The 12,129-nt window shown below is 41.2% G+C and overlaps 1 protein-coding gene across 2 annotated transcripts in view; it reads right to left on the bottom strand.

Annotated features, from left to right (window-relative positions):
• Positions 1-527: 527 nt before the first annotated feature.
• The window catches only part of CCDC81 (coiled-coil domain containing 81), a 48,578-nt gene continuing 36,976 nt past the window's right edge, over positions 528-12,129 (bottom strand). For both annotated transcript variants that reach the window (XM_050755842.1, XM_050755843.1), the window contains 5 exons: positions 11,023-11,195; positions 8,539-8,617; positions 8,081-8,301; positions 3,312-3,437; positions 528-1,057 (listed from right to left, as the gene is read on the bottom strand). In XM_050755842.1, the coding sequence (XP_050611799.1) occupies positions 916-1,057; positions 3,312-3,437; positions 8,081-8,301; positions 8,539-8,617; positions 11,023-11,195 (741 nt within the window). In that variant the 3' untranslated portion in view covers positions 528-915. The remainder of the gene's footprint in view (positions 1,058-3,311; positions 3,438-8,080; positions 8,302-8,538; positions 8,618-11,022; positions 11,196-12,129) is intronic.

Genomic DNA, 12,129 nt, shown 5'->3' with positions numbered 1-12,129 from the left:
AAACTTTCCCTCATTTCCCAAGGGAGAGATGTGGCAGGCAGAAAACAAATAGTCTAAGAGACTTCCTTCTTAGCTTTTGTATTTCAGAAATCTAGACTTCACTCTATCTTACCTCAATTAGTCGGACAGGGCAGGGAGAGAAGAAAGTATGCAGATAAATGAAGAAAGTTTTTAGTTGAGAACAGCCATACCTTAACTGAAAGTCAGTCTTCTGACAGGGAGATGAGTCCTCTTGAACAGCACCTACAGCTCAAGAATGAAGTGAAGTAGTGGGAGACTCACCTCACAGTGCACAGTTATTCCAAGGGCATGGAAATAGCTGGACAAGGGAATGATATCTTGGGAGGCCCCACTAAAGTCCCAGGTATGTCATCAATGAGAAAACTCAGGGAGCATTTTTCTGGCCTCCTAGGTAAATAGTCAAACCCATCTCTGTGATGTTCACACATATACCCCTCTGGAAAAGTCTAGGGTTGGGGGAGGGGAGAGGGGTAAAATGTACCATTATGAATTGTCGTGCACAGTCGGGCACTTAGAAAATATTTATTATTGCCACTATTCATTACAGACGAAAAAAGTTTTGTACACAAATTCACGAAGCAGCAGCAGGGCTGGGTCAGCAGTACCCCAGCAGCCATAATGAATCTGGGTCCCCTTCCCAGCCCCTGTGCAGGTTGTAGCCCTCAGGACCATTTAGACACCTTCACTGCCATCAGAGACGAGTATAGGAAATAAGTGGGGGTGGGAGAAAGGCAGGAGTGAATTCAATAAGGGCTTAACAAGCAATCTAATGAAAGCACCAAACCTAAACAATGATTTTTTTCTCTGAGGTAAAAATATGCAGTTTCACAATCACCCCCAGACATGTAAAAGATAAAAACTTTCCCCAGGAAACACAGATCCAAACTTTGAGTTTTACACAAGCAACCGGGAGCCTGGCAGGAACTTGTTCAGGGGCCACAGGTTGCTCTCGCCCACATTGGAGGTGCGCCTCTGGCACTGCTTGCAGCGCCGATACTTCTCACACTGGTCTAGGAGAAACAGCTTGTCTGAAGCCCTGAGGAGAGGAGAGCAAATGCAGATTAGCAGGTTTCTGGAGCCTCTAGAGGCCCAACTTGGAAGCTGGTATGGCAGGAGGTACACAAAAGTAACACCTTGTGTTCCCTGCTTGCCATGTGGCAGTTCGCCCCCTCCTGACATCCCCTGCTTCCAAACCTCTGCTGGCTTGTCATTCTCCACTTAATAAAAAGCCCCAACTTGTGCCTTCACAGCAGTCTGACTCTACCCTTCCCAGCCTCAGCCACCCAAGCCCACAGAGAACTTGCTGAAGGTCACACAGCCAGCCGACAGTGGCTCCAAAGCCTCTGTATTGACTGTTTTGCCATGTGGATTATACCTCTACCTGCTGAGCTCCCAGGAGACAGTGTTTGAGAGGAAGATCAACCATTAAGTTGCTGGTTATCAGCTAACAACAGCAGAGAGTTAAGTGGACTTAAAATGAAATATCCCAGGAGGCCAGAAGCCTCTGGAGAATTAAGGGCAGGAGAGGGAGTGGAGACAAAGAGGAAGACGAAAGCAACTAAAAGCAGAGATAAACAGGCAGTAGTAACTGATTTTCCCCTTTGATAGTTTTTCTTCATTATGAAAGAGTCCCTCATGTGCTCTTCCACCCCATCAAAATTTCTCCATAGGTGGATTTTCCTTTTCTTTTCTTTTCTTTTTTATTTTTATTTATTTATTTTTTTTGATACTGGGTCTCCCTCTGTCACCAGGCTGGAATGCAGTGGGTCGATCACAGCTCACTGCAGCCTCGACTTCCTGGGCTCCAGCGATCCACCCACCTCAGCCTCCTGAGTAGCTGGAATGCCAGGTGTGTACTACCACACCAAGCTAATTTTTGTATTTTTGGTAGAGACAGGGTTTCACCATATTTGCTCAGGCTAGTCTCAAACTTCTGAACTCTAGCAGTCCATCCGCCTCAGCCTTCCAAAGTGCTGGGATTACAGGCATGAGTCATGGCATCCAGCCAGAATTCTGTTTAAGAAGGATTATCAAGGGCAGTCTTAAAAGAAAAAAGAATAAACTACCTTGGAAGTGAGCAGGGGAAGACCTAACTGGCTGGAACAGAGTATCATGTGCTAACTGCATGCATATGGACTTTGGTTTTACTTTTGCTTTATTTTCTTTTTATACCAACCAATTCCTTCTTCCTACTGCTGCCTGCTCAAGTATCTGTCCACACTTGGCCTAGGTCCTCAGACAAGTCTGCTTCACGATATACCTGGAGTAGATTTGTTAGCCTGCCACTCAACATTATTTTCTGGGTCTCCTCAATCCTTTATCACCATGTTGGCCAAGCACTCTTCCCAAACACAACTGAAATCTTCCTAGCATTAATCTCACTGACTTTTACCTGCCTTCCCAGATCATTGAGAAAATAGCTTGAAATCCCCAACTGCCCTTTCCTCTCCTTTTTTCTAAGCCAAATGACTCCACTTCTCCTTTGGATCCTATTTTCCACATCATCACTCATACTTTCATTGTCACAAAATATGGGTTCTACTCATTAGAAAGATAGGTGAGAAATGCTTTACAAGAAAACCTAAAAGGAAAAGGAGAGTTACAGATCAAGATCCATTCTACAGATTTTATCCATGATTAAAAATTAATTGATAATTGGCAATTTAAACTATTATTTTGGTATATTTGGCTTTTAATAATTTGGTTGTATAGACTTGATCTGTTTCATCACATTTTTAACATGCTATAAAATCATACCTTACATTCGTATTTTAATTTTGTTTTCAAGGTGTAATACAACAGCAGTGATGTGAATAGTTAAGCTGAGGAGAGGTCAGGCATATAATAATTTCAGAAAGATGCTCTTGGTTGGCTCCATAATAGGCATCTTACTTTTCCAATTGCCAATCTTACGACCCCTGGCCCTGCTCTTAAATAACCATTCCCTAAGCCTTGAAAATGTTCAGATTGGAAACTCATTCCCCCTACTTCCAAATAGTTATTTCCAAAGAGAATCTTCACTCTCCACAAAAAGCAAATAAAGCCACCCTAAGCAGAGGCAAATATTAGAGCAGGGTTAGTAAATACCTAGCATACAACGCAGCATTCTTCAATCCCATGTCTATAACAGACATTTCTAATCAATCATGGCAGTATTTCCCATGGAATACAGACTTGCTTTCTTCACAGAGTTCTCTAGGCAGCCACTACTAATCAAGTGGAGTTCCACTTGAAACCCATTGCCGTCCCACAAGAAGCGGGAGAATTTTGGGGTTCCAATCAGGCATTACCGTTCAAAAGCCTTCTCCTCCAGGTCTCGCTGCTTCTTCATCACAGCACTCCTTTCCCAGTCCTCCTGTAAGCATTGGTTGATTCTATTTACTCGCTCCAGCTCAGCGGTTCTGTCTGCCACATGCCTGGAGAGAAAAGAACAGCCTGACTCCATAATACTTGGTAAGAGCATGCACCAACTTTGGGAGCCCCATTCCTTTTATGTTAAACAGAAAAACCTTCTGGTTTTGTTCACTACTCTGAAATATACTAAAAAGTGTGAACACTGTAAAAGCATACTGAAATTCCTAGCTCTCAAATAATTTATGGGTCAGAGGTCTTTCATCTTCAATCCTGGTTTGATTTAATAGGATTGAAACCTTTTTTCAATTAACAACTTCAGCCTGTAAAACTATTAATTTCCTTTGAGGCTAATGTAGCTTATCTGAAGAATCATCCCAAATGGATTTCCTATACTCTGTTTCTTTCCTTTTAGTCCAGCCTCTAAGCTGCCAGTACTCAGCCTACCAGTCACTGCAGACATTTTACAAGGGAAAATAGATAGGTATACAAATGAAAGTCTACAAAAAGAGAAAATAAACACAAGTGACTAAGCAATGGAAAAGCAAATAGAGAAAACATTAACATTGTGAAGAAGGCAAGAAAAAAAAAACAACAGGAATGTTTGGTGAAGGCCATGTCATCGAAGAAGTGACTGCAGTATAATCTCTCTCTTCATAGGGAGATATTCCCAGTGTTGTGTTTCTATCACTGGTCTCCAAACACTCCATCACTACTGTTGTGAATCACCTTAAGCCTGGTTCAGATTATGTGTCTATTTCTTGCCAAACTGAAACGTTTACTGTCAGTTCTCATTGAAATCTAGAAGGAGCTTCACAAAATGTAACTGTTGATGTAGCCTGCTCTGAAGGGCTTTGTGTTACAGGTAGCAGCAGCCACTGGGTGTCAGCATCCTCCAATAAAAATCAGTTAATGTCCTCTCTACTGTCTCACTTTTTCCTAAAACGGCACACCTTTTCATCTAACAAGCATTGATTGAGCAGCTATTGTGTGGTTATTATAAAGACCAAATGATACACAGGAAGTGCCAGTGCCTATCACATAGTTGGAGCTCAGTGACTGAAGAGTACCTATTACTTTTTTCATAAGTTATTTTTCTTTTCGTAGATTTTTTATTGTGGTTTTAAAAAAAATGCATAACAAAATTTACTATCTTAACCATTTTCAAGTGTACAGTTACTTAGTGTTAAGTACATTCATGTGATGCAACCAATCTCCAGAACGCTTCCATATTACAAAACCGAAACTATACCATTAAACAGCTCCCCATTTCTGCCTCCTCTAGTGCTTGGCAACCACCATTCTGCTTTCTGTTTCTGTGATTTTTACTTCTCTGGATAACTCATATAAGTGGAGTCATACAGTTTTTTGTCTTATTGTGACTGGTTTATTTCACTTAACGTAATGACCTTGAGGTTCATCCACAGTGTAGCATGTGTTAGAACTTTCTTCCTTTTTAAGAGTGAATAACAATTCCATTGTACAGTGTGTATATATACACACACTACATTTTGTTTATCCATTCATCTGTCAATGGACACTTGGAATGCTTCTACTTCTTGGCTGTTATAAAAAGTACTGCTATGAACATGGCTGTACAGATAACTTTTGAGATCAGCTTTCAATTTTTTTGAATACATAGCCAGAAGGGGAATTACTGGATGACGTAGTAGTTCTATTTTTAATTTTTTGAGGAACCACCATACTGTTTTCCATAGCAACTGTACCATTTTATGTTCATACCAACAGTACACAAAGGTTTCTACTTCTCACCAACGCTTGTTATTTTTTTTTCATAGTAGCTATCCTGATGGATGTGACATGGTATCTCACTGTGATTTTGGTTTGCACTTTCATAATAAATCATGTTGTTAATCATTTTTCATTTGCTTGTTGGCCATTATTATGTTATTTTTTAAACGATAGGTTAAAAGCATTTTAAATGCCTAGAAAGTAAGAAAATGAGGCAGAGATTATGTGGGGGACAACTGGCATTCTCACAACACTGCTGAGAAACAAGTTGCTATGCCTTCTTAGCAATTTAACTGTCAGTTTCTGGTAATATTTCAAATGTATCATATATTAGCCAGGAGTGGTGGCGTGTGCCTCTAGTCCCAGCTACTGTGAGACTGAGGCATGAGAATTACCCGAACCTAGGAGGCAGAGGTTTCAGTGAGCCAAGATTGCACCACTGTACTCCAGCCTGGGCAACAGATTGAGCCTCTGTCTCAAAAAAAAAAAAAAAAGGAAAATTAAATGTACCATACACTTGACCCAGCAGCCCCACTTTTGGGAATTTATCTGATAGAAACAAGAACCACTATATTAAAAATGTTTAATTCAGAATTGTTGTAATAGCAAAATATCTGGAAACAAAGTGAATGTTCATCAATAATGCAAAAGTTAAATTGTTATACATCTGTATTATAGATAATATGCTGCTATTAAAGAAGATGATTCTTATATATATGTACTGACTTGTATATGATATTGTTAGGTTAAAGAAAGATTAGTTTGCAGAGTAATAGATAAGATCTCATAGACTATTTCATTTACAAAAGTGGAAGGAAAAATATGTGTGCATATTGCTTAAACAGGAAAAATTGTTTAAATTTTTTTTGTAAAAAATAAGGTTAATATGTATCCTATTTTTTAATTTTTTTTTACAAAAAAATTTTTAAACATTTCCTATTTAAGCAATATGCACATATATATTGGCTACTTAGTAGGGGAGATTATTAGCCTTTTTTTTTTTTTTTTTTTTTTTTTTTTTTTTTTGAGGCAATCTCTCTCGCCCAGGCTGAAGTGCCGTGGCGCAATCTCAGCTCACTGCAACCTCTGCCTCCCAGGTTCAAGCATTCTTGTGCCTCAGCCACCCGAATAGCTGGGATTACAGGCACGCACCATCACGCCCAGCTAATTTTTGTATTTTTAGTAATGACGGAGTTTCACCATGTTGCCTAGGCTGTTCTCAAACTCCTGGGCTCAAGTGATCTGCCTGCCTTGGTCTCCCAAAGTGGTAGGATTACAGGCGTGAGCCATCGTGCCCAGCTAGCCTTCAGTTGATTTCTTTTAATGAGAATGAATTGTTATTTTTGAAAATAAGAGCAAAAAGAAAAAAAACAAGTATAAATAGCTTAGAGTCCTGTCTGGATCACTCTGACTAAATTATCCCCTTTGAAGGAAAGTGGCCGCCTATTTGTCACAAGAGAATCTAAGATCACATGTTGAGATGAACCAGAGAGGGACCAGGGAAGGGAGTTGGAAAAGATAAGGGAAGTGAGAGAATCTGCAATAACCAGTAAAGAATATGTAAACAGAAAACAAGATCTGACCAATACAGAAATAGGGATTTGTACAGTTTCCGCAAATGCTCTCACATACATAATCTCATCTAATTCTCCCAGTAAGGATAGGAGGGGCAGATGTGATTATTCTTCTTTCTCATATGAGGACAATAAGGCTCAGAGACCTTACATGTGATATGGCCCAAGTCATACAACTTAAAAGTGACAGAGTTTAACCCTCCTGATTCCAAGCTTAGGAAATAACTAGAGAAGCTAACAGAAGCAGGAAGTAGCAATAGTCTTAGCAACAAATACAGAGGTCCCATATCTGGCTATGGAAAGCACACTTTGCTTCCCACTATGGGACAAGTGATGGTGGTTCTGCTGTTATAAAACAGAAGCTAAAGAGGAGCTGAATGCTTACCTAAGGGATTACATTTTTTTAAAAAAATCAGTGGGAAAGACATCTTCCTTTCAGGCATGTTTAGGCTTTACAAATATATCAGATAAAGGACTTGTACACAAAATATATGAAGAACTTTCAAAACTCAACAATGAGAAAAGAGTTTATAAAATAAGCAAAAGATTTGGATTGATACTTTATACCCTTAACCAAAGAAGATACACGGATGGCAAATAGGCATATGAAATGATGTTCAACATCACTAGTCATTAAAGAAATGCAAATTAAAGCATGAGACACCACTATACACCTGTTAGAACAGCTAAAATTAAAAAGACTGATCGGGCTGGGTGCTGTGGCTCACACCTATAATCCCAACACTTTGGGAAGCTGAGGCAGGAGGATTGCTTGAACTCAGAAGTTCAAGACCAGCCTGGGCAACATAGTGAGACCCTGTCTCCCCAAAAAGGTTAAAAATTAGCTGGGCATGGTGGCACTCGCCTGTAGTTCCAGATACTCCAGAGGCTGAGGTGGGAGAACTGCTTGAGTCCAGGATGTTGAGGCTGCAGTGAGCCATGATCATGCCACTGCACTCCAGTCTGGGTGACAGAGCAAAACCCTGTCTCAATCAATAAAATAAAATAAAATAAAGACTGATTACCCCAAGTGCTGGGAATGATGGGGAGGACTGGAATTCTCATACACTATTGGTTGGGAATGTAAAGTAGTACAACCACTTTGGAAAACACTAAAGTGTCAAGAGAGGTTTTTAAAATTTTACTTAGTAACTTTTTGTTCAGATAAGGAATTAGGATAAAACAAGATGAAGCATGTAATAAGTTTAAAACAATGTCTCACACAAATAACTCCTCAATGTGTTAGCTATTATTCTTCCTATTCTTACTTCTCTACTATTGTATGAGAAAGATGAGGGGCAGGGACAGGGTGGAGAAAGAGAGAGAAAGCAGGCGGAATAAGTGAGGAAAGGTGGAGGGAGAAAGATCAGGGGTCTCCTTACTCTCTTTGTGTCCTCTGAAGCATTTGCAAATCCCGCCTCTGGTCCACTAGTTGATGCAGGATGGCTTTCCTCTTGTGGTTAGCAGCTGCCTCCAGCTGGTGTTTCATGTAATTTTGTTCTCGCTTTTGCTTTTCCACCATCAGTTCACCTTCATTCTTACCAAAGATGGGCTCAGAGGAGTCTGGCTCAAAGGGCGGCAGCCGAGAGGGTTTGTTCTTTATCTTAAACAAAGATACACATAATGCAGAGATACACATAATGCACATAAGCATTCTATCAGGGAATAAACTTTATGCACAACCCTGTAACGTGGTAAAATACCAGTGTCTTACAGGAAGGAATGTGGGGCACAAAAACTACCAAATGCACAACACATAAAAATATAACAACTTATACATATTTTAGGATGTTATTGAAGCATTGCATAATTTTAAAAACAGTAATATTTGTCCCCTTACCTGTGCATCCAAAGCTCTCTTGTAACACTGTGTTTCTTCCATCTTATCTTTTAAAAATTTCGCTCTTTGCACAGCAAGTCTGGCAGTTAAGAACAGGAGAAGATGGACCACAGTTTTGCAGTCTTTAGTAATACGGATTAACATCATCAAAACAGGTTTAATAAATATTAAATAGGAATAAGAGTCTGGTAAATAAAAATGGATGTTTTATTCTGGTAGCTTTCATTTTAAGAAAGAAAAGAGTAACTCAAATCCATAGGCGACCGGGCACAGTGGCTCATGTGTGTAATCCCAGCACTTTGGGAGGCTGCAGTGGGCAGATCACTTGAGGTCAGGAGTCCGAGACCAACCTGGCCAACATGGTGAAACCCTGTCTCTACTAAAAATACAAAAATTAGCCGGGGTTGGTGGTGGGTGCCTGTAATCCCAGCTACTCAGGAGGCTAAGGCAGGAGAATTGCATGAACCTGGGAGGTGGAGGTTGCAGTAAGCCAAAATCACACCACTGCACTCCAGCCTGGGCAACAGAGCGAGACTCCAGCAAAAACAAAACAAAACAAAACAAAACAAAACAAAAACTCCATAGGCTAGTGAACAGTGTGTTGAACACAGGACAGGACAGGTATAGACAGGTGACTGACCATATTGTCCAAATGGCTTACTACTAATACAGCAGACACATCACCACCACTCCACCTCTTCCTACACCCACCAGTTATTTTAAAAATCTAGATAAGAAAGCAGGAAGTGACTATTCATTCTATAAACTGATTCTATTTTGAAATCTCTTAAGTTACCTATCCTATTAAAAATTATGGTTCTATTATATGTAACTTCTAAAGAACCCATATACGATCTTTCAAGTGAGTATAATGGAACATATACATTTTATAGAAATACATTTTTTCATCACGGAAGCTTGCTTCTTATTTGTTTTAGGAGTTTCTGTTCACACTATAACAGCCTCCATAGTTGTTCTCCCAATCTCAGCAGCAAAAATGTGGGCCCCCTTAGGCATATATAAACTCCATGTCCCTGACCCTATCCCAGGCCTCAGATAGCCCAATCTGGACCAATCAGATGCTCTTTCCTGAAAATGTGGAATTGAGAGTACCACTCTCCAAGTTTGAGCTGGAACACAGACAATGTTAACTAAGGGGCTGTGTATGTAAGCAGAGGGAAAGCCGCTTTACGTGGCTTTTTAGTCACTGGTTCCAGTCCTTCCTATGTTCCCTGTACATTCCTGCCCTCAGGTTCCATGGGACACCCCTACATAATTATAATAAAACCTCAGCTTTGCCATGAGGTCATTTGAACATCTAATAGCTAGGAACAGCTGCTCAAGACAAGTCCCTTTCTTCATCTACTGGTATTGGCGATTGCAAAAACAATACAAGATTATGCTCTGTATTATAGTAATTACAGATTGACTATCACTACTATAATTATAACTATGACAGCTTTTTCATTTTTGTAATAAAAAATTATGGTACTGATACAGAAGGGAAGTGCTGGGAAGGGAAGAGCGTGGTCCCTTTAAATGATATGGAAGTGGGGGAAGGGCATGGTTCCTGGCTAGGACTCCACCCTAGGACATGGTCCCTGGCTAGGGTTCCACCTGTGCCCATGGACCTAGATAAGGACAGGCATTTTTGTTTTCCTGCCTAAATGTTGCATTTCTCAAGACCACCCTGGTCTGCCACACCCCCATCCTGTGCCTCTAAAAACCCCTGAGACCCTAGCAGGCAGGCACACAAGCGGCTGGACGTCAAGAGAAACACATCAGCAGAGGAACACACAAGGGGCTGGACGTTGAGAGGATGTCCAGAGCACACCAACAGGCACTGGCACGCCAGCAGGCCGTCAACCTGCAGAATAACGTGGAGTTTGGCTGAGGTGGTTGGAGGGGAACCCGGGCTGCACAGCAGCCCGACCCCAGGGGAAAACCATCTCCTTTCTGGCTCATCCATCTGTTGAAAGCTACTTCCACTCAGTAAAACCTTGCACTCATTCTCCAAGCCCACGTGTGATCCGATTCTTCTGGTATACCAAGGCAAGAACCCTTGGATACAGAAAGCCCTCTCCTTGCGATAAGGCAGGGGTCTAATTGCCCTAACATAAGCCCCCTACAGACGGCTAAACTAAAAGAGCTGTCTGTAACACATGCCCGCTGGGGCTTCAGGAGCTGTAAACATTCACCCCTAGATGCCGCTGTGTGGCCAGAGCCCCACAGCCTGCCCGTCTGTATGCTCTCCTAGAGGTTTGAGCAGCAGGGCACTGAAGAAGCAAGCCACACCCCCATTGCGTGCCCTGCGAGGGGGACAAGAGAACTTTTCCCATTTCAGTACTGGCTGCTAACTGGGTTAGTCTGCTCAGTTGGTTACAGCGTGCTAATGAAACTACCAATGCTGATTCAATCCTACATGGAAAGTAACCACATGAAAATTCCAAATCCATCTTTCAGAGCGTGTGTAGCTGGACTTACTCCTCTGTGAGTTGCACTTGTTCCAGGCGATCCATCAACTCTCTGTATTGTCTTTGCTTTATTTCGTTTTCCTGTCTGTTATCCATTTGTTTCAGGAGACTCCGGGAATATTCCTCTTGCTTAAGAGCATTAAACACAGGACTGAGTGGCCGTTTGTCAAATAGGAAGGATTTCTAGAATGAAAGAGAAGCAATTCGTTTATGCTAGAATACCAAAAAACAAAGTTAATAATTCAGAAGACTAAAGTCAAACAGAAAATATTTCTTAATTTATAATATTTGCCCAGCCCTCAACACACTGACCAGCTAGTGTTGAGGTAACCCACAGAATCATATGAGTGTGTTCAAGGATAAAGCTGAGCTGAGCTGACTATGTTACGAAAACACCAGGGGTTTGGTCTAGGTCCTTACCGCTCAGGAAGCCAATCACTGAGACAATGATTATTGCCCAGGAAGAAGGCTTTAATTGGGTGCTGTAGCCAAGGAGATGAGAGATCAGTCTCAAATCCATCTCCTTGACCAACTAAAAGTAGGGGTTTATATAGCAGGGAAGAATTGAAACTATGTATGGGAAAACCAGAATTCGGGAGGGATAAGGAAGCAATCATGGTCAGTGGAGGGGCCTGGCTCATTGTCTGAATGCAATAATCTGATGAGTTTCAATTCTTTGATACTTTTTGGAAGGCCTAGTGGTTTTTTCCTGAGGAAGAAACTCAGATAAAACAAATGTTAAGTTTCAAGCTTTAAGACCAAAAGGGTCAATTTCTATGTTTATTTAAAATAAAAACAAAAATAAACAAAAAAACCTGTCTGTGGGACAATTGGGTCAATTTCAACTGGAATCCCATTGCTGAGACAGAGGAAAAAGGACTCCATGGAGTAGGTTGTGAGTTAGCATTTACAACATCCAGATGGAAGGAAGAAGGAATTCTGAGTGCGTGCAAAATCATGCAAGGACAGAGAGGAGGTGGAAAGAGGGCAAACTGAATACCTACTGTGGGCCTGGCCATTCCAGACCCTGGTGATCCAACAGTGAGCAACAACAGAGATCCTCACACTCATCAAGCCTGCATGCTGGTGCAGGAGACAGACAAGGAACAAGAAACGG

This window comes from Macaca thibetana, chromosome 14 (assembly GCF_024542745.1).
Source record: "Macaca thibetana thibetana isolate TM-01 chromosome 14, ASM2454274v1, whole genome shotgun sequence".
In the NCBI taxonomy this organism is placed as follows: domain Eukaryota; kingdom Metazoa; phylum Chordata; class Mammalia; order Primates; family Cercopithecidae; genus Macaca; species Macaca thibetana.
This window is presented reverse-complemented; position numbering and strand designations above follow the sequence as displayed.